Raw genomic sequence first — 27,087 nt, 5'->3', positions numbered from 1 at the left:
CAGACTGGAGGAAGCAAGACATCTGTGTTCCTGATTAGCAGGAACACAAGATCTCTCTCTTCCTTTCTGACAGAACGATGGTCTGCCTTGTTTACAGCGCCGTTCTGCCTCTCCTACGAATGATCGCGGGTGGGCATTGCAGCCACCGGATCTGCTGATTGGCTCCTGCTGTGTCCAATCACAACAGGGATCACGTTGTCCCCCTGATGAAGTCACGTGAGTGTGACACTACGCCGTTGGGACAGACAGGCAAACCGGACGTGACATTCTTTGTGCACAAGCTCACCGCTTGTAGTTTACATGCTTTTAACTTGCTTTGGTCATGTGAGTACCACAGCTGGAAGCTGAATAAAGTACATTTTGTTTTTACGTTATCACACTATTTGGAACCCCCTTTCTCTTCACATATCTTTATGGGTGAACCCGGGAGGGGTACTCAAAACACACTAGATTTAAGAAGTACACCTTTATACCCTATCTCTGGGGGGATTTTCGATTAAACGCCACCTAGACGAAACCATTGGTATCTATCCATAAAGGCTTGTAACAAGATCGTCCAGGACATCTATTGTTTTCTACATGCAGTTTTCTTACAGCCATAAGGTAAGAGGCCACCTTGCACCTAGGTGTCACGGCACAAGAAAGAAAAGACACCCACCTTTATGTCACCTCGATATTTGTATTTTGCACAAGAGACCTTTCACCTTTATAAGATATCACTACTATTACTGAAGATTTTAACCACTTCGGCCCCGGAAGATTTGGCTGCTGAATGACCGGGCCATTTTTTGCGATGCGGCACTGCGTTGCATTAACTGACAATTGCGCGGTCATGCAACGCTGCACTCAAACAAAATTTACGTTCTTTTTTTCCCACAAATAGAGTTTTCTTTTGGTGGTATTTGATTGCCTCTGCGGGTTTTATTTTTTGCGCTATAAACAAAAAAAAGCGACAATTTTGAAAAAAACTCAATATTTTGTACTTTTTGCTATATCCCCATTTTTTTTTTTAAAAAAGCTAATTATTTCTTAGTTTAGGCCAATATGTATTCTTCTACATATTTTTGGTAAAAAAAATTGCAATAAGTTTATATTGATTGGTTATAGCATCTACAAAATAGGGGATAGATTTATAGCATTTTTATTATTATTATTTTTTTTTACTAGTAATGGTGGCGATTTTTATCAGGACTGCGATATTATGGCAGACACATTGGACACTTTTGACACATTTTTTGGGACCATTGACATTTATACAGCAATCAGTGCTATAAAAATGCACTAATTACTGTAAAAATGTCACTGGAAGGGAAGGGGCAGTGGCGGAACTATAGGGGTCACTGCAGTCGCACTTGCGACTGGGCCTTGCCATTCTGCCGCTGTGGGGGGGCCCAAGACCCGGCATCTCTCCCTGCATCTCTGGCTTGCCATTTGGAATGCAGTGGGGGGAGGTGGGAGGCAGCGATCGGCAGCTCTCTTGTTCCTGTGGGCGGTGGGATCTCCCTGCAGCTTGTAGTTCTTCCCCAGTGTCAGTGTATACAGTGGAGAGAAGAGGGGAGGGGCCTCTGACCCAGGCAGGTATCAGTTTCACTTTCAGCGAGTCGGCTCTACTTGTACACTGCTGCTGATACCTGCCTGGGTCAGAGGCCCCTCCCCTCTCCACTGTATACACTCAGGAGAAGAACTACAAGCCTCATGGAGATTCCCCTGCCTGTGGACACCATAGAGCTGCTGATCGCCGCCTCCCACCTCCACCAGCCAGGTACATGGGGAACCTCTTGAAGGAGGGGGGGTCAGCAGTCTGGGGACCCTGATGTAAGGGGGGGGCTTTCTGGGGACATTAATGTAAGGAGGGGCTCTCTGGGGACCCTGATGTAATGAGGGCCTCTCTGGGGACCCTGATGTAAGGAGGGGCTCTCTGGGGACCCTGATGTATGGGGGGGCCCTCTGGGGACCCTGATGTCTTGGGGGGGCTCTCTGGGGACCCTGATGTCTTGGGGGGGCTCTCTGGGTACCCTGATGTAAGGGGGATCCCTGGGGACCCTGATGTAAGGAGGGAGGCTCTCTAGGGACCCTAATGTAGGGGGGCTTTCTGGGGACCCTGATATAAGGAGGGCTCCCTGGGGACCCTGATGTAAGGGGAGGCTCTCTGGGGACCCTGATGTAAGGGGGGCTCTCTGGGGACCCTGATGTAAGGAGGGGCTCTCTGGGGACCCTGATGTTAGGGGTACTCTCTGGGGACCCTGATGTAAGGAAAGGGGTCTCTGGGGACCCTGATGTAATGAAAGGGGTCTCTGGGGCAGTGGCGTCTCCAGCTTTCATATTTAGGGGGGGCACATGGGGGGACAGGGACAAAAGTAGGGGGGCAACTATAAAATGCAAATATATATATATATATATATATATATATATATATATATATATATATATATATATATATATATATATATGTATATATATCCTGGGGCCCTTTACTATGACCCCACAATGGGCCCTTTCACATGTTCTGCAGTACGCTCCCTTCTTACTGTATTGGGGTCCCCCAGGGTGGCAGAAAACAAGAGATATATGTCACCAGCATACCAAGAAAATATAAGGGTCCAAAGCAGTGGGAGAACTATCAGGGTTGCAAAGGTTGTCTTGCCTCCGGGCCCTGGTGTTCTGCCACTGTGGGGTTCCCCAGCCTCCTCTTGCTGTCCTGCCCCTGCTATTGACAGCGCTGGTCTGGCATCTCTTGGAAATTACAGGCTGGTTCTCCTGTCCTAAGGATGGGACAAATCAGTCTGTTTTTTCAGTAACTGAGAGTCCCGGTGGAGTCCTTCCTGCAACTCGCTCTTCTCCCTGCCAATGAGGATGCAGGGGAAGAAGCAGATCGGGCGGCCGTGGTTGTGTGAGCGCTCGCATTATGCAGTGTCAGCGAGCAGAGGGAGGGGGGAGGAATCACCCGCAGGAGCTGACTGGGTACTCTCTCCCTCTTAGACATTGATTTTTTGTAAAAAAAAAAAAAAAAAAATTTTTTTTAATTGGGGGGCACATGGTGGGGCACAGCATAAGGTTGGGGGGGTCAGGGCCCCCTCTGCCCCCCCTAGGGACGCCATTGCTCTGGGGACACTGACGTAAGGAGGGGACTCTCTGGGGACCCTGATGTAGGGGGGCTCTCTGGGGACCCTGATGTAAGGGAGGCTCTCTGGGGACACTAATGTAGGGGGGCTCTCTGGGAACCCTATTGTAAGTGGGGCTCTCTGGGTACCCTGATGTAAGGGGGGATCCCTGGGGACCCTTATGTAAGGAGGGAGGCTCTCTGGGACCCTAATATAGGGGGAGGCTCTCTAAGGACCCTGATGTAAGGGGGGGCTCTTTGGGGACCCTGATATAATGAGGGGGGCTCTGAGGACCCTAATATAAGTAGGGAGGCTCTCTTGGGACCCTGATGTAAGGGGAGGCTCTCTAGGGACCCTAATGTAGGGGGGGCTCTCTGGGGACCCTGATGTAAGGAGGGCTCCCTGGGGACCCTGATGTAAGGGGGGTTCTCTGGGGACCCTGATGTAAGGGGAGAAACTCTGGGGACCATAATATAGGGGGAGGCTCTCTAAGGACCCTGATGTAAGGGGAGGCTGTCTGGGGACCCTTATGTAAGGGGGGCTCTCTGGGGACCCTGATGTAAGGAGGGGCTCCCTGGGAACTCTGATGTAAGTGGGGCTCTCTGGGTACCCTGATGTAAGGGGGGATCCCTGGGGACCTGTATGTAAGGAGGGAGGCTCTCTGGGGACCCTAATATAGGGGGAGGCTCTCTAAGGACCCTGATGTAAGGGGGGGCTCTTTGGGGACCCTGATGTAGGTGGTGGATCCCTGGGGACACTGATGTAAGTGGGGGATCTGCATTCAGATATGTAACAATATATATATATATATATACATATACATACACATATATATTATATATATGTGTATGCCCGCCAAAGTGTATGACTTTCCTTACTTAGCTGCTATGGGCTCTAGCCTGAGATCTTTTGTAGACCTAGCAATGCCATTGGTGGGGGCCCTTCATGGTTTCTTGCACCGGGGCCCTGAAGATTCTAGTTATGCCCCTGGGAAGGGGTTAACACTAGGGGTGATGAGTTAAATGTGTTCCTTGCTACATGTTTCTAACTGTAGGGGGAGGTGACTGAAGAGAGGAAGTGACGGATCGTGGTCCTAACTAATATGAACTAATAGGGTGGCACAGTGGTGTAGTGGGTAGCACTCTTGCCTAGCAGTAAGAAGGGTCGCTGGTTCGAATCCCGACCACGACACTACCTGCCTGGAGTTTGCATGTTCTCCCTGTGTCTGCGTGGGTTTCCTCCGGGTACTCCGGTTTCCTCCCACACTCCAAAGACATGCTGGTAGGTTAATTGGATCCTGTCTAAATTGGCCCTAGTATGTATGAATGTGAGTTAGGGACCTTAGATTGTAAGCTCCTTGAGGGTAGGGACTGATGTGAATGTATAATATATATGTAAAGCGCTGCGTAAATTGACGGCGCTATATAAGTACCATAAATAAATAAATAAATAAAAATAGGAACACACGACCTGTCACTCCTCTTAGAACAGAACAAGGATTTGTGTGTTTACACACACTTCCCTGTTCTGCCTCTCGTGCTCGTAATCACTCGTGGCTGGCGGTCATTGTGACCGTCGGCCATGAGCATCGGCATTCCCGCTGTGCAGTGTGCGCGTGCCTGCTATCCCGATCCCGCGAGCCGACGTATGGCTACAACGGTTCGTGGGATCGTGCCGACCTGACGCCGGCTGGTCGGCAAGCGGTTACGGTTTTTTAAATTTCACTTTTTTTTCACATTTTAATGTTTATGTATTTATTCTATTAGTAGCAGTGCAGCACCAGTCACTCTATATACAGGAATCACGTACAGGTACGTTATTTTGCGCTTAAAGGCTGCCCTGCCACAGTAAATGTACATGGGGTGGTCCTTAAATGGTTAATGAAAGCTGCAGATTTATAGAGACTGAAAATGACTTTTGACATTAACATGTTAAATCTTCTATGAGATTTTAGTGATTGGGATCACGTCTATTTTTAATATCAGGTTACGTCTGATTGCTTTCCTGTGTGTGAAGTCTAACACTGCATTGCTCAAGTTTCAGCTCTTACATTGATCCCGGCTTTGTCTGCTTTGTCACAGTGTGCAGGATTCCTGTCTCCCAACTTTGTTACTGGGTGCACTGTTTGACAGAAAGGCTTACGATCTAAATGAAATTCCGACCTTCTGCAACCCAAAACCCCTACAAAGGTGTCTGCGTATGTTTGGGATGACACCGGTCTGCTGCCAGCGTGGTCTTCGCCGTACCCGGGAATCCCTCACACTGTGAGATCAGAGACAAAGCAGACAAAGCCGGGATCAATACTGAGGATACAATGTAGGAGCTGAAACTAGAGCAATGCAGTGTTAGACTTCATAGAGAAAATCTGAGACACAAACCCACATTTTGTGGCACCACATCCAAAATTATGTAGTATAGGGAAAAAATGAATTTGGAAAGCTGGACTTTGACGGCTGCCACTGCAATCCCATTGAGGAAGAAAGTACTCGACAATGTATAAAAATTACAAAATTTATTGAAACAACATAGAACATTTAAATTCAAAATGTAATGTTTTTATGTTGTTTGAATACACTTTGCAATTTTTATACATTATCGAGTACTTTCTTCCCTATTGGGATTGCAGTGGCAGCCGTCAAAATCCAGCTTTCCAAATTTATTTTTCCCCAGTGTTAAGCCTCGTACACACGATCGGATTGTTGGCTTTACAGAGCGTCAGACTTTTGTCAAAAGGGTGTGTGCCAGGAACGTGTCTTGCATACTAACGACACACAATTGTTGGCCAACAAACACGAACGTATTGACGTACTACATGGAATCTCAGCTCTTGAGCGCCACCCTTTGGGCACCTTCTGCTAATGTCTTGTTTGGTGAGCATTGATTCCGAGCATGAGTGTTTGTACTTTGAACTTTTGTGTGACGGACTTGTGTATTGACGATATGAAAATCTAACAACAGACCGCTGCCTGCCAAAAATCTACTAGCCTGCAATCCAACATTTGTTGGCCAAAAGTTGGACAACAATTGTCTGATGGAGCATACTAATGGTTGGATTTTAGGCCAACAGTCTGTCATCATACAATCCCCTGCCAACAATCTGACCGTGTGTATGGGGTTTTAGACTTCACACACAGGAAAGCAATCAGACGTAACCTGCTATTAAAATAGACGTGATCCCAATCACTAAAATCTCATAGAAGCTTTAACATGTTAATGTCAAAAGTCATTTTCAGTCTTTGTAGATCTGCAGCTTTCAATAAAATAAAGCCTGGTGATCCTGCCATGGAGGTCCTTGCTCAGGGTGTTATGGGGTGGAGAGATCTGTTCCTGTCTCCTAATTCTTCTCCTGCATTGTCACACATTTTAACTTTTTTTGAGATAGGTTCTCTTTTACATATGAGGCAGGATACTCACTTCAAACACCACATTATAAAAAAAATTCTGAGCATAGTTAGAGAGTCATCGATGGCTCCTCTTAAAAGACTATTGACAGTGAAGACCCCTCCGATTATAACGTCTCCATCCTGATAATACTCATAGTCTTCATATACGGCGGCTTCCTCTGTTATGTAGGATAGTGCCGGTCTTGGGTTTTCAGTGTCAGCAGTACAAGGTGTCACATACAGAAGGAGCACACACAATTCTCCAATCTGTGTATGAGATGTCAGTATAATTCTACACAATACAACAGCAAGGAGATGAAGGGAGGTCTCTATAACCCGGTATAACATTATCTGGGAATACACAAGGCTACAAATCATGTCTATGGAATAAAACTGCATTCTCTTATATAGAGTGCTGTGCAGCTGCAATATGGTTACATATAATAATTTTATTTTCTGTTAATATCAGACTTTATCTTTGAATAAGAGAAAGAGAAGAAAATAAATGACAAACATTTGTAGGTGAGTCTTTTTTTTAAATGTTATCAGCAGACATTAAAATTAGTTGTTCCTAAACCAGTGTTATCCAAACTCAATGGGAAACAAATGTTAATAAAAACAGTAAATTTTCAGCTAATGGGCAATGGATGGTCAAACAGTTGACATGGGGGGTATGGGCATTGCCCTGGGGGACATTCAAATGAATGGAACCCCTCCTCACTACTAGTGATGAAATAAAGGCACCCCACGTTCAGTTTGGGGAATGTTACAGAAGTTCAGGTGCCAGTTCTGAACACCTCCGAACTCAATTGAAAACAAATGTTAAAAACAGTAAATGTCCAATTTTTGGTTAATAGGCAATGGAAGGTCAAACAATTGGCATGGGGTGGTCTGGGCATTGCTCTGGGGGACTTTTGAATTAACAGAACCCCTCCTCACTACTAGTAATGAAATGAAGGTACCCCCCCATTCGGTTTGTGGAACGTTTCTTAAGTTCAGGTGCCGGTTCTGAACCCCCCCGAACTCAATGGGAAACAAATGTCAGAAAACAGTAATGGACAATTTTTGGTTAATAGGCAATGGATGATCAAACAAATGATATGGGGGGATATGTTTGTGTCAGGGGGGTGATGTTAGGGGGGGCATTACTGTGGCTGGGGGGCAGAGGAAACTGCTATGGGGGCCAGAAGAAACTGCTTTGGGGGTGGTGATGTAAAGGAGGAATAAAACACTGCAATAGCGGGGCAGAGTACACTACTGTATGTGGGGGGCAGAGTACATTACTGTATGTGAGGGAAGAAGTGAAAGAGGCAAAAGACACTACTTATGGAGGATAGAGAACACTACTATGGGGGGAGGGGGAGAAGACAGCTATAAGGGCCAAAGAATACTGCTTTGGGAGAGCACAGGACACAACTGTGGGGGAGGGAGCAGGGGACACTACTATGGGGGAGCATAGGACACTACACAGGAGTGGGGGGGAGATGTGAAGGAGCACACTGCTATGGGGCAGGGGAGAGGACACTACAGTGGGGGTGTGATGTGAACGGGCAGAGGACACTACACTTGAGTGAGGGGTGATGTGAAGAGGACAGAGGCCAATGGTATAGGAGGCAGAAGACACTACAGTGGAGGAGTAATGTGAACCAGGGCAGAGGACACTGCTATGGGGGGGTCAGGGGACTCTACTGAGGGGTGATGTGAACGGGGGGCAGAGGCCAATGCTATAGGGGGCAGAGGACACTATACTTGAGTGGGGGGTGATGTGAACAGGGCAGTGGCCAATGCTATGGGGGGTAGAGGGCACTGCAGTGGGGGAGTAATGTGAACCAGGGCAGAGGACACTACACTTGAGTGGGGGGTTGATGTGAAGAGGGCAGAGGCCAATGCTATGGGGGGCAGAGGACACTAAAGTGGGGGAGTGATGTGAACCAGGGCAGAGGACACTGCTATAGGGGAACAGAGGACACTACACTTGAGTGGGAGGTGATGTGAAGAGTGCAGAGGCCGATGCAATGGTGGGGGGGCAGAGGACACTACAGTGGGGGAGTGATGTGAACTGGGGCTGAGGACACTGCTATGGGAGGGGCAGAGGAAACTACTGTGGGGGGTGATGTGAATGGGGGAAGAGCACAATGCTATGGGCAGGCAGAAGACACTACAGTGGGGGAGTGATGTGAACCCGGGCAGAGGACACTACACTTGAGTGGGGGTGATGTAAAGGGGCAGAGGACACTAAAGTGGGGGAGTGATGTGAACCAGGGCAAAGGACACTGCTATAGGGGGGGCAGAGAACATTACACTTGAGTGGGTGGGGGATGTGAAGAGGGCATTGACCAATGCTATGGGGGACAGAAGACACTACAGTGGAGAAGTGATGTGAACCGGGGCTGAGGACACTGCTACGGAAGGGGCAGAGGACACTACACTTAGGTGGGGGGTGATGTAAAGGGGCAGAGGACACTAAAGTGGGGGAGTAATGTGAACCAGGGCAGAGGACATTGCTATAGGGGCAGAGGACACTACACTTGAGTGGTAGGTGATGTGAAGAGGGCAGAGACCAATGCAATGGGGGGGCAGAGGACACTACAGTGGGGGAGTGATGTGAACCGGGGCTGAGGACACTGCTACGGGAGGGGCAGAGGACACTTCTGTAGGGGGGGTGATCTGAAGGGAGGCAGAAGATACTACTGTGGGAGGTGATGGGAAGTGAAGGGGGCAGAGGATACTACTGGGGGGAGTAAGGTGAAGCAGGGCAGAGGACAGAGGACACTATTGTGACACACTATGTGTTCTTCATGCCGTCATTTATTGGGGGCTTTTCTTTTGGTGTCTTTAAAAAGGGCACCGCTCCCCCCTGGGGACCTTTGATTTCTTCCATGTTGTCCAGGTAGATCTCAACCTCTAAAAGGTTGCCTACCTGGACAACTCACAGCAACAATTTAAAAAAATTACCCTTTGAGTCTGGTGTGGATTTTAAGGAGGTCACCTCACAAAAAAATGCATAAAGTCTATGTGATGAGTGGGCGCCCCCCCACCTGAAATATACCAGGCCATATGCCCTAAACATGGGGGAAACCTCCTGACAAAGCACCTTGTTCCCACTAGGGATGAGCTTCAAGTTCGAGTCGAACTCATGTTCGACTCGAACATTGGCTGTTCGCAAATTCGCCGAACAGCGAACAATTTGGGGTGTTCGCGGCAAATTCGAATGCTGCGGAACACCCTTTAAAAGTCTATGGGAGAAATCAAAAGTGCTAATTTTAAAGGCTTATATGCAAGTTATTGTCATAAAAAGTGTTTGGGGACCTGGGTCCTGCCCCAGCGGACATGGATCAATGCAAAAAAAAGTTTTAAAAGCGGCCGTTTTTTCAGGAGCAGTGATTTTAATAATGCTTAAAGTCAAACAATAATAGTGTAATATCCCTTTAAATTTCGTAGCTGGGGGGTGTCTATATTATGCCTGTAAAGGGGCGCATGTTTCCCGTGTTTAGAACAGTCTGACAGCAAAATGACATTTCGAAGGAAAAAACCCATTTAAAACTACTTGCGGCTATTGCATTGCCGACAATACACATAGAAGTTCATTGATAAAAAGCGGCATGGGAATTCCCCACAGGGCAACCCCGAACCAAAATTAAAAAAAAAAATGACATGGGAGTCCCCCTAAATTCCATACAAGGCCCTTCAGGTCTGGTATGGATTTTAAGGGGAACCCCGCGCCAAAAAAAAAAAAAAAAACGGTCCCCCCAAAAATCCATACCAGACCCTTATCCGAGCACGCAACATGGCAGGTCGCAGGAAAAGAGGGGGGGGACGAGAGTGCGCCCCCCCTCCTGAACTGTACCAGGCCGCATGCCCTCAACATTGGGAGGTTGCTTTGGGGTAGCCCCCCAAAACACCTTGTCCCCATGTTGATGAGGACAAGGGCCTCATCCCCACAACCCTGGCCGGTGGTTGTGGGGGTCTGCGGGCGGGGGGCTTATCGGAATCTGGAAGCCCCCTTTAACAAGGGGACCCCCAGATCCCGGCCCCCCCCTGTGAAATGGTAAGGGGGTACTTACCATTTCACTAAAAAACTGTCAAAAATGTTAAAATGACAAGAGACAGTTTTTGACGATTCCTTTATTTAAATGCTTCTTCTTTCTTCTATCTTCCTTCATCTTCTGGTTCTTCTGGTTCTTCCTCCGGCGTTCTCGTCCAGCATCTCCTCCATGGCGTCTTCTATCTTCTTCTCCTCGGGCCGCTCCGCACCCATGGCATGGGGGGCACTCCCGCTCTTCTCTTCATCTTCTTCTTCTTCTCTTCTTCCTTCTTCTCTTCTTCATTTTCTTCTCCGGGCCGCTCCGCACCCATGCTGGCATGGAGGGAGGCTCCCACTGTGTGATGGCGTCTCCTCATCTGACGGTTGTTAAATAACGGGGGGTGGGGCCACCCGGTGACCCCGCCCCCCTCTGATGCACGGGACATGACGGGACTTCCCTGTGGCATTCCCCGTGACGTCACAGGGAAGTCCCATCAAGTCACCGTGCGTCAGAGGGGGGCGGGGTCACCGGGTGGCCCCACCCTCCATTATTTAAGAACCGTCAGACGAAGAGACGCCGTCACACAGCGGGAGCCTCCCTCCATGCCAGCATGGGTGCGGAGCGGCCCGGAGAAGAAAATGAAGAAGAGAAGAAGAGAAGAAGGAAGAAGAGAAGAAGATGAAGAGAAGAGCGGGAGCCTCCCCCCATGCCATGGGTGCGGAGCAGCCTGAGGAGAAGAATATAGAAGACACCGCGGAGGAGATGCTGGACGAGAACACCGGAGGAAGAACCAGAAGAGCCAGAAGAAGAAGATGAAGGAAGATATAAGAAAGAAGAAGCATTTAAATAAAGGAATTGTCAAAAACTGTCTCTTGTCATTTTTAACATTTTTGACAGTTTTTTAGTGAAATGGTAGAGGTAAGTACCCCCTTACCATTTCACACAGGGGGGGCCGGAATCTGGGGGTCCCCTTGTTAAAGGGAGCTTCCAGATTCCGATAAGCCCCCCACCTGCAGACCCCCACAACCACCGGCCAGGGTTGTGGGGATGAGGCCCTTGTCCTCATCAACATGGGGACAAGGTGTTTTGGGGGCTACCCCAAAGCACCCTCCCAATGTTGAGGGCATGTGGCCTGGTACGGTTCAGGAGGGGGGGTGCCGCACTCTCGTCCACCCCTCTTTTCCTGCGGCCTGCCAGGTTGCGTGCTCGGATAAGGGTCTGGTATGGATCTTTGGGGGGACCCCACGCTGTTTTTTTTTTTTTTTTGGCGCGGGGTTCCCCTTAAAATCCATACCAGACCTGAAGGGTCTGGTATGGAATTTAGGGGGAACCCCACGTCATTTTTTTAAAATTTTGGCCGGGGTTCCCCTTAATATCCATACCAGGCCTAAAGGGCCTGGTATGGAATTTAGGGGGACTCCCACGTCATTTTTTTTTTAAATTTTGGTTCAGGGTTCCCCTGTGGGGAATTCCCATGCCGTTTTTATCAATGAACTTCTATGTGTATTGTCGGCAATGCAATAGCCGCGAGTAGTTTTAAATGGGTTTTTTCCTTCGAAATGTCATTTTGCTATCAGACTGTTCTAAACACAGGAAACATGCGCCCTTTTACAGGCATACTATAGACACCCCCCAGGTACGAAATTTAAAGGGATATTACACTTTTATTGTTTGACTTTAAGCATTATTAAAATCACTGCTCCTGAAAAAACTGCCGTTTTTAAAACTTTTTTTTGCATTGATCCATGTCCCCTGGGGCAGGACCCAGGTCCCCAAACACTTTTTATGACAATAACTTGCATATAAGCCTTTAAAATTAGCACTTTTGATTATTCATGTTCGTGTCCCATAGACTTTAACGGTGTTCGCGTGTTCGAACGAACTTTTTTCCTGTTCGCATGTTCTGGTGCAAACCGAACAGATGGGTGTTCGGCTCATTCCTAGTCCCCACATTGATGAGTTGAAGCTGTCTCTTCTCCACAACACCGGCATACTGCAGAGTCGCTGATCGAATATAATCTTCTCAAAGTCTTACCATTCTCCAAAAAATACAGCCCTGAGGAAGAGGGAAGCAATTCCCCCAAAAAACACATTGACTTTACTTGTTTTCTTTTATCTTCAATAAACAACTATAAAACTCATCAAGTGAGACTTTTTTTTGGACATCGGGCACTCCTCTTCAATCACCCAAGTGTAAACCGTGCTAATGTAATTCCTCCATTGTCATTATGAGAAAGGTAGCAGCCCTAGACCCCACCTACAATTGGGATACAACCCATTGGAAGCAATTACTTCTCTACCCTTCACACAGTAACTTGCCGCAATTAGCCTTGAGCGGCACCAGTCCAGCACTGTCTTGCACTCAAACTTGATACTTAATATGACAGGGATACCTTGCCTTCTCCACAACCCTGGCACGATGGTTGTAAGGGTCTGAGGATCCTTTATTAGGTTCCCCACCAAAATCATGAAGCCTGGTAGAGCAGGAAAGGGGGAGTATGAGCGTATGCCTCTCCTTCCTGAACCATACCAGGCCACATACCCTCAGCATGACAGGGATACTCTGCCAGGGGGAAACCCTCCTAGCAAAGAACCTTGTCTCCATTTTGTTGAGTACACATTCCTCGTGGGGATATGCAGGATGTGACACTGATCAGAATTTGACACAGTTTTTGACAAGTCCTTAATTTAAAAAAAAAAAAAAAATATATATATCTCATGACATATATCAATTGAAAATCACATTGCCCAGCGATGCAGATCCTCATTATAAAATTCACTGACTCATCTGATCCTATCACTCACTCATTGTGAATAAAAACTCCTGGGCTCTGCTACAGATTGTAAACCAAGGGGCGGGTTCCCCGAGGTGATGTCATTGACTAAATATGGGCATGACCCCACAGCTTTGTTTGCACGCGGCACGCTCTGTGATCAGCTGAGTCCACGAGACTGGACAGATCATAGATCGGAGTAGGGGGCCAATCCTGACTCCTTACCACATGATCAGCTGTCGTAACTGGCTGTTAGCGTGAGGAGAAAAAAAAGCCAAAGAAAAAATTCCAATAATTTAATAGTTAGTTATTATTAGTTAGTTAGTTATTATTTAGAATTTTTGGATTTTCACATTTTCATTCTTTCGAATTTTCTGATTTTCATTCTTATTTGCGGATTTTAGAATTTTTGGATTTTCAAATTTAAAAAATTTCGAATTTCCGAATTTTCAGATTTTCTGATTTTCTAATTTTCTAATTTCCGAATTTTCAGATTTTGAAATTCAAATTTTCATCGAAGCTATGAATATATTTAAAATAACGAATTTCGATCATAACAAATGACTCGAAAAACGAAAAAGAAAAATGAATGAAATAAAAACGAACACATTTGTCGTCAATCAATCACGAAGCCCACCGATCCCGAAAAAAAAAGCAAAAAAAACCCCGCTGTTGCCTCTTGGGAGGCCTCTGGCCGTCTTCCTCCTCTCCGCTTTGACAGTACTTATATAGGCAAAGGGCATGACCACCCAGCTACATCACTCGGTGGCACCCCCCATATGCCTTCATGAGGGGGCTGTGCCACCTGGTGACATAACTGGGTGGCCCCGCTCCTTGCCTACATAAGAACTGGCAATGCGGGGAGACTGCCGGATTGCCTCCCTGGAGGCAAAAGCGCTTTTATTTTTTTCTATTTTTTGGGTCGGCGGGTGTCGTGACTGACAATGGTTGTACATCAAGGGACAGTATTTTTTTACTTTTCAATAAAGGACTTATTAAACCCCCCCATGTCGAGGGCATGTGGCCTGGTATGGTTCAGGAGGGTGGTCACTCACTCGTCAGAATGCGGCAATAAATTGCAGCGATGAGCAAGTTTAAATGACTTTTTGTTCCTTAACAAATGTCAGTATTGCTGCAGCAGGTTCTACACATTGTACAGATGTGCCACTTTAAAGGAACAATATTTAACCACTAAGCCACCGCCCACTGTCATATGACGGCGGGACGATGCTTCTGTTGTTCTGGGAGGACGTCATATGACGTCCTCGCCCTCCCGAGCCGGGTCGCTCGGGACCCGGTGCGCGTGCCCGGCGGCCGCGATGTCCGCCGGGCACCCGCGATTGCCGGATAACAGAGCAGGAGCGTGGATCTGTGCATGTAAACACAGATCCACGTCCTGTCAGAGAGGAGAGGAGACCGATGGCGTGTCCCTTGTACATAGGGACAGCGATCGGTCACCTCCCCCAGTCAGTCCCCTCCCCCCACAGTTAGAATCACCTCCTTAGGTCATACATTAACCCCTCGAGTGCCCCCTAGTGTTAACCCCTTCCCTGCCAGTCACATTTACACAGTAATCAATGCAATTTTATAGCATTGATCGCTGTATAAATGTGAGTGGTCCCAAAAATGTGTCAAAAGTGTCCGATGTGTCCGCCGCAATATCGCAGTCACATTAAAAATTGCAGATCGCCGCCATTACTAGTAAAAAATAAATAAATAATAAAAATGCTATAAATCTATCCCCTATTTTGTAGACGCTATACCTTTTGCGCAAACCAATCAATATATACGCTTATCACAATTTTTTTTACCAAAAATATGTAGAAGAATACATATCGGCCTAAACTGAGGAAAAAATTTGTTAAAAAAAAAAAAAAAAATTGGATATTTATTATAGCAAAAAGTAAAAAATATTGTGTTTTTTCAAAATTGTCCCTCTTCTTTTGTTTATAGCGCAATAAATAAAAACTGGAGAGGTGATCAAATACCACCAAAAGAAAGCTCTATTTGTGGGGAAAAAATGATAAAAATTTAATTAGGGTGCAGTGTAACATGACCGCGCAATTGTCATTCAAAGTGCGACAGCGCTGAAAACTGAAAAATGGCTTGGGCAGGAAGGGGGTGTAAGTGCCCTGTATTGAGGTGGTTAAAGGAGTTTTTCATTTTTATTGTTTTACTTTAACCGCTTGCCGACCACCGCTTGTACATATACATCGGCAGAATGGCACGGCTGCACAAATGGGCGTACCTGTACGTCCCTTTGAATTTGCCGCCGTGTGGTTGGGTGCACGCTGCTGGCACTCGACGTCCACAGGGATACCCACGATCATCTCACGGAGCTGAAGAACAGGGAAATGCTGATGTAAACAAGCATTTCCCCATTCTGCCTAGTGACACTGTCACTGATCACAGCTCCCTGTAATCAGGAGCGGTGATCAGTGATGTGTCACACACAGCCCCTCCCCCCAATGGTTAGAATCACTCCCTAGGACACACTTAACCTCTACACTGCCAGTGTCATTTACACAGAAATCAATGCATTTGTATAGCACTGATTGCTGTATAAATGACAATGGTCCCAAAAATGTGTCAAAAATGTTGACAGAATGGCACGGAGAGGACGAACGGGGAGATGCTAATGTAAACAAGCATCTCCCTGTTCTGCCTGGTGACAGTGTCACTGATCTCTGCTCCCTGTGATCGGGAGCAGAGATCAGTGATGTGTCACACGTAGCCATGCCCCCCCACAGTTAGTAACACTCCCCAGGACATACTTAACCCCTCCCTAGGCCCCTAGTGGTTAACCCCTTCACTGCCAGTGTCATTTACACAGGAATCAGTGCATTTGTATAGCACTGATTGCTGTATAAATGACAATGGTCCCAAAAATGTGTCAAAAATGTCCGATGTGCCTGCCATAATGTTGCAGTCCCGATAAAAATCACAGATCCCTGCCATTACTAGTAAAAAAATAAATAAAAATGTCATAAAAATAGCCCCTATTTTGTAGATGCTATAACTTTTGCGCAAACCAATCAATAAACGCTTATTGCGATTTTTTTACCAAAAATATGTAGAAGAATTCGTATCGGCCTAAACTGAGGGAAAAAATGTTTTTTATATACTTTTTTGGGGATATTTATTATAACAAAAAGCAAAAAATATTGCTTTTTTTTCAAAATTGTCGCTCTTTGTTTGTTTATAGCGCAAAAAATAAAAACCGCAGAGGTGATAAAATACCACCAAAAGAAAGCTCTATTTGTGGGGAAAAAAGGACGTCAGTTTTGTTTGAGAGCCACATAGCACCACCGCGCAATTGTCAGTTAAAGCGACGCAGTGCCAAATCGCAAAAAGTACTCTGGTCTTTGGCCAGCCAAATGGTCCGGGGCTTAAGTGGTTAAGCATCAAAAAATCACTGCACCTTTAAAAACGAAAGATTGTTTTAAAAAAATATATTTTGCATTGATACATGTCCCCCGGGGCAGTACCTGGGTCCCCATACACTTTATTATGCCAATAACTTGCCTATAAGCCTTTAAAATGAGGACTTTAGATTTTTCATACTCGTGTCCCATAGACTTTAATAGGGTTCGCATGTTCGCTAGAACTTTTGCCTGTTCTCAGTGTTCTGGTGCGAACCGAATCGGGAGGGAGTGTTCAGCCCATTCCTATTAGGCATGACCAAAAATTGTAATAATTAACATGTCCCCTTTTTTATATATTTTTTCACAGGACCCTTATGGTCTTAAGAAATAATAATAATATCCCTCATATTAAATGGTTCCCCATCCCCAGTAAGTATCTCCACATGCAGTGTTTTCTATATATATTTTCTCCACATACTCCATTCCCCATTTTATTTGTGTAATTGTTTAATTGTCTTTATTTTACTGGTTCCAATCATGTTTTATTCATTTTATTATTAATTTTAACCTCTGTATATACTGTGATCCACCCATGATATTTTCCTACATACCATATGGCACTCATATTTGTATCCTGCCTGCTCGCTTGCCAGCGGTGTGTCTAGTGCAGAGAAGGACGGCGGCTGCCCTCCCCCATTGGCCCACATGCCTGCCCAGCTCTATTTAGCCACATCAAAGATGTCCGATGGCACTGACTGATGAAGGAGCACACATGCTCTGAACGCATGCATGGACTCAGCCTCCCTCACACAGAGAATTCCTGCTGACGGCTTCCTCCTGCATCTCCTCCATCCAGCCTGGGACACCGGAAACCACCAGCGCCGCCGGGTACGATGACACCGCGCCCTCCAGCTGCCACCCCATATCTCTGCTATTACTTGGCTGACAGTAATGCCCTGTTAACACGACTGGACATTGATCGGACATTCCGACAACAAAATCCATGGATTTTTTCCGACGGGTGTTGGCTCAAACTTGTCTTCCATACACACGGTCGCACAAAATTGTTGGAAAATCCAATTGGTCTGAACGCGGTGACGTAAAACATGTATGTCGGGACTGTAAATGGGGCAGTAGCCAATAACTTTAGTCTCTTAATTTATTCTGAGCATGCGTGGCACTTTGTGTGTCGGATTTGTGTACACATGATCGGAATTTAACCAATCGGATTTTGTTGTCGGAAAATTTTATAGCCTGCTCTCAGACTTTGTGTGCCAGAAATTCCAACAGAAAAAGTCTGATGGAGCCCACACACGATCGTAATTTCCGACAACACAATCCGATCGCACTTTTTCTGTCGGAAAATCCGACCATGTGTACAGGGCATTACAGTGTGCCTAGAATCACCATTGTCTAATAAGTGCATTACCTTTAAATAAACTTGTTTTTTTTATATTGCTACACTTGGAATGGTGCTGCTCCATTCTCCTTGTGTCTCAGTACCTACAGAGTTTCTTCTGCCCTTCAGTGGGCTGCCTTTCCATTGTGTGCACAAGTGTGTCAGTGGCTGGTGCTCCATCGGTAGGGATGCCTGCAGACGCACCAGACCCCCCTCGTCGCTCCTGCCCCCACCGCGCACCATACCCATACCCCCCCGGTCACCAGCCCATTCACCCTGTGCTGACAGGTGGAGGCTTCCCCCCTCAGTCTCCTCCATGTCCTGGCTCTGATGGTCTGGTGCGACTCCTCAGCCGTACATCTCCTCCCTCCTCCTCCCCTTCCTCCTCATAGGCCTTCTCCTTTTGGCTAATTGGGAAACGGGTCTCATGACCCACTTCCTGATTGGCCGGAAGGAGAATCAGTGTGATAATAGCGAATATTCATTCGCTATTGGCACACAACTGTGTGGGCTTGGAGTGCCCCAAGCCCACCCTTTTTTGAAGCCCATTAGAGCCTTTGGCTCTAATAACATGCTTCAAACCCCCCCTGGAATCCATGCGTCCGGCGCCCTGCATGAAGATAAGGAGGCCAGATGTATGTATGGGCCAATGCGCCCCCAGGACATATGGACTTTTAGAATATATGAACTTTCCCTCCTCCCCCCACCCTGTATCTGGATTGATCTGTCCGATTGTGGGCGTAGCAATGTGCTGACATCACCATCTCTCTTTTCATGTCCCAACGATCGGGTTTGTTTAGATGTGTGCTGACCGACACACTAATCCTAAGGCTTTTAGATGTCAGCTCATTGTGTATTGCGGTGAGTGAGATCCCTAATAAACCTAAAGGATAATTGAAACTATGTGGAGCCATTTTGGTTTCTTTTTCAGTGACAACCCTCTATCCATTTCCATTTGATACCATCCAGAGTGTGGAGTGATCCTAAAGTGTGGAGAAAGGCCCTGGCTGGGTTTAAGCCGCAGGCGTTCATTGACCCCTGTGACAAGGGGTCCACTAGAGCTGTTAAGCCTTTCCATAGTTGGTGGTGGATTCACTGGGCTATTTGGTGATGGACACGGATATGAAACTATTCACTTTGTCACGTTAATCTGGACTATTTTTCACATTTATCATTTGTTTGGTACACATATGGACTTTAATTTAATTTGATTTGTATAGCGCAATTTGTTACCTATTTCTATTGTGATATTCATGCCATACCCCCCCAATAGAGGTGTCCTCTCATCAACCATAGCGCTCCAAATACCATTGTTTTTCGGATTGATCTATCTACTACTTCTTTACTCTTCTTTGTGTTTCTTGCTGTAAGGCTGGGTTCACACTGCCGCATGGAGCGACTCACAGCAGGGGTCCGATGCATCCCTGTTCACCGCTTCAGATCCGATCTTTGGCTGAATTTGGACCTGAAACGGACCAGAAAACACATGGGACTCCTGTGCAATTCACACCGGAGCTGCTCCCTAGAGATCTCATCACAATCTCTTGACATGTGAATTGGATGCAGGGAAGCCAGCAACCATTTCCCAATAGAGTGAACACAGCCTAAAAAGTTATTTGCATCTGTTGTCAAGCAAATGCTTCCTTGAATTTAAGTTGGGCTGACAAAGAATTTTGTAACATTTTGGAAAAAAGATAGAAACAAGCAGTCCAGCATTTGAGGTCAGGATGGCAAAAATCTCCACAGCCACCATATATTTCCTTTTGGTGCTCAGATAGGCCGGGATCATGGCAATCCAGACACTGCAGAACACCAGCATGCTGAAGGCAATATATTTGGCTTCATTAAAACTGTCCGGTAATGTCCTGGCTAAAAACGCTGTAATAAAACTGAAAGCAGCCAGGATCCCCATATAACCCAGGACAGAGTAGAACCCGATAACTGACCCTTCATTACACTGAATGATGATATTTGTTTCCCGGTTTTTAATGGTTCTACTGCTAACCCTGGGCCTTTCCAGGGAAGGCATCTTGTTTCACCCGCATGATTCTGCTGATGCATTGCATAGAATATGGGAATAATGTTTTGATGCAAATATTTTCTAAAATGTTTTCTCTAGAATTATTTTTCCTCCATGTTGCATATTTCCCAACTTTGTATGCAAATTCCTCAATACAAATACTGAACAAGAAAATCAGTGAAGATATCTGTTTTACAGCTTTTAACTGTGAACAAGTTTATTAACTTAAAAAGTTAAAACAAACACTACAAATGGTATGCATGCCTGTGGTACAACATTGCAAAAGGAAAATATTCTACTTGGCGCATCATTCATTGTGTTCAAGCCTTAAAGTCAACCTTCCATGAAAAAAAAGGTCAACTTTACTGACAGACCCAAAACACTTATTTGCTAGAAAAATGCAATTTGTTTTTGACAAGTGGTCAGTGGCAGCCCATCCATTAGGGGCACACGGGCGCCACCCCCCCTTTCCATGTGCCCCTAATCTACATGCAGGGTGCCGGACGCATGGATTACAATGAAGCACGTGATTAGAGCCAGAGCCTCTAAAAGGCTCCAACAAAAGGGTGGGCTTGCGGCGCAGAGCACTGAGCCTGAGCCCACCCAGTTGTGTGATGATAGCGAATCATCATTCGCCATTGTCACACTGATCCTCCTCCTGGCCAATCAGGAAGCGGGCCCTGAGAGCTGTCCCTTGATTGGCTGAAAGGACAGGCGATCCTATTGGATGCCTAAGTGGAGGAGGGAGGAGATGTATGGCGGAAGACTCCATGATGCAGATGAGGAGGGGACGCAATAGAAGCCTCCACCTACCACCCGCTGCCCATCGCCCATAGGAGCGTGGCCCGCCCGCAACCTAGATGGGGTAAGTGTGGGGCTGGATGACTGCAAGACCCACACCAGGGAGTGCAGAAAATCCACCGACAGTGGGGGGTGGTTGTCTTCCCCCCCCAAAAAACAACAACTGCCAATGCAAGTGGTTTTAGCCAAAATGTGATTAGGGGGGTGGTAGACCATCGGTAAAGCAGACATTCGATTCTCCTGGAAGCCCCACATTAAGTTTAATATGTAGGTACAACTCTTAAATATCACTATAAGGCTGGGTTCACACTGCCGCATGGAGCGGCTCACAGCAGGGGTTCGATGCATCCCTGTTCACCGCTTCAGATCCGATCTTTGGCTGAATTTGGACCTGAAACGGACCAGAAAACACATGGGACTCCTAAATTATGCAGGTTTTGGTTCCGAAATGGGGAACACCCTCAGAGTAGGCACCACATCCCAAGCAGAGTTTAAATAGGTAAGAAAGAGGGACGGGATTTTTACGGTGCAGATTACTCAAATAAAGAAAAGAAAGCTATATATTTGATCTCTTTTTCTTAAAAAGAACAATTTTATTGTTTTACATTAAAAACAGACACATATGCCAGTTAATTATACCAATACAATTAAAACAACGTGGTCAAAAAATGGGGAATAACATGTAGGATATACACTGCAAATTCATAGATGGTAGTTATTGCATACTAGCCCGACATGTTTCGCATTAGTCGCTTTATCAAGGGGTATGCAATTAAGTAGCAAGTCATCCAATACTTTTAATGATTCTACAAAGAGAAAAGGGATGGGGAGAAAAAGGCTATTACATATAAGAAAACATTTTGCAATAATGATATACCGTAAAAAAAAAAAAAAAAAAAAAAAAAAAAAAAAAAAAAAGAAAAAACATAATAAAATATGTGCTGTCACTCCGAAGCATCCATAAAGGCTTACCCCCAAAAAAAAGATTGACCCTAGATGAACTCGTCAAAACCAGCGTGTACAGACGCAGCCAAGCGAGACAGCAAGAGGGCTTGAATTGCAACCACAGGGAGCAGTAAGGAGAAGCTGTTATACAGATAGAAAGTATTCAATATTGAAGAGAGAATATCATTGTGCAAAGGGTTAATTGAAATTGTAGGAGGCATAAAATTTAAATGAATATCACTTACGCCAAAAAATACTTGCAGCTGCAACCAGAGAAGTGCAGTTGAACAGCAGAAATGGTAATTGCCAAAATAGATGGGTAAAATGTACGTTAGAACTAGAAAATAAAAAATAAAAAAATAAATAATAAAATTAAAGTGAAAATGGGAGGTATTGCCAATTTGCACAAAAGATGGAGGTAGATAGTCAAGGTTAAGGACATACTCCATAGAAAGGTGTTAAAGATGATGTTTTCAATCAACATCGTAATATGAATATGCTCAGAGTATAAGAGTTTATACGGGGGATATGTAGGTAAAATTAAGACTCAACCAGAGTTCAACAAATATACATAAAACGAAAACATAAGAGCATAACTATGGAGTATGGAGCAAGGTATGGTGAACACCACCAGTCACATTACCTGGCTTAGATCTTAGCTTGCATCCTCCGGCGCTGGCAGACATGGCTGTCAGATCAGCCGGTTTAAATACTGCTCCCCATCGGGACGGCGTGTGACGTCGCCGGCTCGATGCGGACGTGATGGCGCCACTGCGCATGCCCTAAGGACCGAACCTAGCCAGACTTCAATCCCCACAAATCACCGCGCCGGTAGAAGCAGCCGACATGCGCACTGCTGCGCAAGGGAGCTCCTCCCGCACAGCGATCGCGTAGGAGCGAGGGAGGCGGGTAGGGGTAGCGATGGTAACCAGCAAGGAAGCTGGTTTGGAGGGGATGCACGGCGCGGAATGGGCACATCAAAAAGATGTGCCCCGGGCGTCCGTGTGGATGCGGCAAGCCCCCCTACAGCTGTCATAGCGAGACTGGACTGGAACGGCCTAACTGGGAGGGGTCAAAGGAGTAACCGGTCGGGTCGGAAGGACCACACAACAACCGATCCCGATCGGTGCTACTGAGGGACAACACATAGTATATCAATCAAGTCATAAATACAATAAAAGACATAATTAGATGGGACATCATTAGACAACAGTTACAGATTTCACAAAGTTATACAGAATAGAATGTGAAAATTAACTAACATAAATATATGCAAACAGCAAGTCATTTAATGAAAAAGACATGAAGGGAGGGAGGGTGAAGGTAAGGGAAGGGGAATGGGGAAAGTGGGTGAAAAAGTGGACGAGGATGGTGTGAGATGTGGGTTGACATCAGGGAACATTGCATGAGCAGCTAAATCAGAGGAAGGGTCTGTAGCTAAGGCATTCATTAAAGCCTGGGAAGTGAGTGGCTTGGAGACTGTAAATCCAGCGGGCTTCAAGCTGGAGAAGTGTCCGATCAACACTTCCCCCTCTTTCGTCTAGTGGTATATGCTCCAGAACATAGAACTTTATAGTTCTGGGATTGAAATTATGATACAATCCTACATGCCTGGCAATGGCTGTGTCCATCTGTTTTTTCAAAATTGGCTTTATGTGGTCTCTAATTCGTTTGTAAAATGGTCGTTTTGTTTTGCCCACATAAAATCCACCACAGATGCACTGAGCTAGATAGATTATGCCTGGAGTCTGACATGTAGCCCTAAATTTTATTGAATACCACTGACCATTGGGAAGTAAAAATTGTGATGTACTTTCCACATAGGGACAAATATCACATCTACCACAAGGGGAGATACCTGTGTAGGAGGAGTTGTTGTTATTTAGGGTATCTTGAAAATGGCTGTGAACCAGACGGTCCTTCAATGACGGGGCACGTCTGTAGGTTATTTCAGGGAAGGAGTTGATATGTTTGCTGACTGCTGGGTCGGCAGACAAAAGAGGCCAAAATCTTGCTATAATATTTTTGATTTCTCTATGTTGGCTAGAGTATCGGGTGATCAATCTAACCGTGTCGGATTTTTTTGGGGGCTTCTTTGAAAATAATAAGGGGTCTCTATTCTGTATTTTTGCCTTGTTATATGCCCTTTTGAGACACGCATGGCTGTATCCTCGGGACAATAGCCTTTTGTATAGGTCTTTTGCTGCTAAGTGAAAATCAGTGTCCCTACTACAGTTGCGTCTTAAGCGCAAATACTGACTGTAGGGAATGCTCCTCAACAACGGGCCAGGGTGTGCACTGGCTGCGTGAAGGATGGTGTTCCCTGCCGAGGGTTTTCTGAAAAGTGATGAGTTTAGTTTACCATTGGTATCAATTGAAATGGTGAGATCGAGGAAGTTAATTGCAGTTGTACTATGTTCCATAGTAAAACGTAAATTAAAATTGTTAACAGAGATCAATTCAAAGAATTCAAATAATTCTCTTTCTGACCCCGACCAAAATAACAGAACGTCGTCTATGTATCGATACCAGGAGACGACCTTTTCCAATAAGTGGGTCAGGTCGTCCCTGGAAAACAAATCTTTTTCCCACCCCCCCAGGTACAGGTTGGCATACGATGGGGCACATTTAGTCCCCATCGCAACCCCCTGCACCTGGAGGTAGTGGGAAGAATTGAACATGAAGACATTGTGTCTTAGTATGTAGTTGAGAAGTTCTAGGACAAAGTCATTATATTTTTCAAACGAGGGACCTCTCTCTTGTAGATGGTTACTTACGATTTCGATACCCTTGCTATGGGGGATCGTATTGTAAAGACTTTCGATATCCAGTGCAACTAGATAGGTGCCTGGTGGGAGAGACATATCTTCGATAGTTTTTAATAGGTCTATAGTGTCTTTAATATATGAGAAGAGGGAGGTAACGTGAGGATGTAGATAGTTGTCAACTAGACAGCTAGCATTTTCCGTAAGACACAGGCAGCCCGATATTATGGGGCGTCCTGGAGGGTCAACGATGGATTTATGTACCTTTGGTAGGGCGTAAAACGTGGGGATTCGTGGGTCCCTCACATTGAGGTAATCCCACGTATTCTTATCAATGATGCCTTTATGGTATGCCCTAAAAATGATATTGTAGTATTCAGTGTTGAAATTTTGTATTAAAGTTTTGGAAATGGGACGGTACCAATCCTGATTGGATAAAATTTTTTTGCACATATTGATGTATTGAGGTATTTCCATAATAACCAAATTCCCGCCTTTGTCGGCAGGCTTAATTATTATTTTTTGATTGGATTCAAGAGATCTAATAGCAGCTTTTTGGTTTGCGTTTAAATTAGATGATACAAAGGGGCGAAGGTTGGACTCTTCGATTGCTCTTGAGGTCTGTGTAACAAAGGCCCAGATGTTGGGGTTCGTATTTAAGAGGGGAAAATTTTTTGACTTTGGTTTATAGGACTGTGGGGGGGGAAAGACACACCGGCGACCGACAGCTCCGGCAAATGCAAACACCCGGAGGCGTCGTCGTCCGTGTGTCCCTCCTCCCAAAGTGCCATCAAGTCCTCGTAGGCTCTCTGTTCTTCTATATTAATCCGGAGATTAGGTGTTTTATCATTGGGACATATATCTGATTGAGGTTTGTCAAAAATGACTTTGTATAAGAGTCTGCGAGCAAACAGATGAAGGTCCTTGATGAGATGGAACTTATCAAGCTGGGAGTCAGGGCAGAAGGTGAGACCCAGCTTGAGGACTTGTTCTTCATACTCATTTAGGGCATACGAGGAAAGATTAATGATAGATAGTTCAGATGGGTTAGATGTGAGATCGGAATTACAGGAAATTAAGTTAGATTCTGGGTTTGTGCTATTTCTTGGTCTTTCCCTAAAAAAATGGGAGCTAGCTTCATGTCCGCTGTTACAGGTGTGCCTAAAGGAGAAATCACAGTGTTAGTGTTGCTTACCTTAGTAACCGTATTAAGGTTAAGAGGAGGGGCAGTGACCGCCGTGGAGGGTGCTGTGGATACAATAGTGTGGGTGGCCGACAACTGTGGACCACGTGACGTTTGTGACGAAGAATGGGGTATACTCGAAATGCGAGGTGGTGCCACTTTGGGGTGATTGGACTGTGACCGATAAGGTGCAGGAGTGCCGGTTCGGTTTTTAAGGGACTCCAAGGAGGCCGTATCAGAGTTACTTTTACGTCGCTTTGGCAGTCTGTCTCCGGACAGATCTCGATAGACCGTTGACTGGCTAGATGATAGGGAAGAAGAAGGTGAAAGGTTAGTCATATCATTGCCATTTCTAGTGTTACGTTGGCTAGTGGATCTGTAGGATCTGGTATTGATATTTTGTGCCCATTTATAGGCTGACCCATTTGAATGGGCACTGGTATCACGTGCAAACTTGTTTTCCTTTGTTCGGATGATATCCAAGGTGTATCTTTCTAGATGAACCTTTAATTCATTTTCTTTTTTCTTAAATTTTGCATTGTTTGATATAAGTTTGTAGTCATTGTACCATTGTAAAATGGATACATCTAAAGTGATAAGTTCTTGTTCATATTGTTTACACAATAGATTCATCATCCCAAAGGAACAAGTTTGCAGGTTCTCTTCCCACTGGACCTTTAAAGGGTCGTCAATCTTGCGTACATTGGGGAAGATTTGGATTCTCAATCCCCAAGGCACAATTTTGTGATCGATATATTTAATAAAATATTTCTTATGCCAGTGTATTCTTGCTTTGCGTTCCAAAAGACGTTGAAGTCTTAGGAAGATATATTCTAGATCCTTGTCACTCATCTCTCCCGAACTATGGGTTTGTTGGATCTTGTCCATGAGGCCTAACCAGGCCTCGCCACTGAAAGCTGCCATGAGGGAGTGTTGGGGGGGAAAAAGGAAAGAGGCAATGGAGGGGAAGGGGAAGGACAAAACCCGTCCCTCTAACAAAAACAAGATTGGTGAAGATAATAATTAATGAACAAAAAAGGGGAAAAAGATTGTAGATCTGATACTAGGTATCTCACATATTAATCGTTGTTGTGTTACCCATATCGGAAACCTTAGATAAGTGTGTATTAAAACACTGAATCTAAATTATGCAGGTTTTGGTTCCGAAATGGGGAACACCCTCAGAGTAGGCACCACATCCCAAGCAGAGTTTAAATAGGTAAGAAAGAGGGACGGGATTTTTACGGTGCAGATTACTCAAATAAAGAAAAGAAAGCTATATATTTTATCTCTTTTTCTTAAAAAGAACAATTTTATTGTTTTACA

General features: G+C 45.5%; 1 protein-coding gene across 1 annotated transcript in view; it reads right to left on the bottom strand.

The window, feature by feature from the left end:
• The window catches only part of LOC141112905 (vomeronasal type-2 receptor 26-like), a 75,085-nt gene extending 48,400 nt beyond the window's left edge, over positions 1–26,685 (bottom strand). The window contains exons 1-2 of the mRNA XM_073606009.1: positions 25,774–26,685; positions 25,326–25,576 (exon numbers count right to left, since the gene is read on the bottom strand). Of these exons, the coding sequence (XP_073462110.1) occupies positions 25,326–25,576; positions 25,774–26,685 (1,163 nt within the window). The remainder of the gene's footprint in view (positions 1–25,325; positions 25,577–25,773) is intronic.
• Positions 26,686–27,087: the final 402 nt, after the last annotated feature.

Source organism: Aquarana catesbeiana, linkage group LG11 (genome assembly GCF_042186555.1).
Source record: "Aquarana catesbeiana isolate 2022-GZ linkage group LG11, ASM4218655v1, whole genome shotgun sequence".
Lineage (NCBI taxonomy): Eukaryota > Metazoa > Chordata > Amphibia > Anura > Ranidae > Aquarana > Aquarana catesbeiana.
Note: the sequence above shows the minus strand (reverse complement) of the source record. Positions and strands in the feature narration are given on the sequence as shown.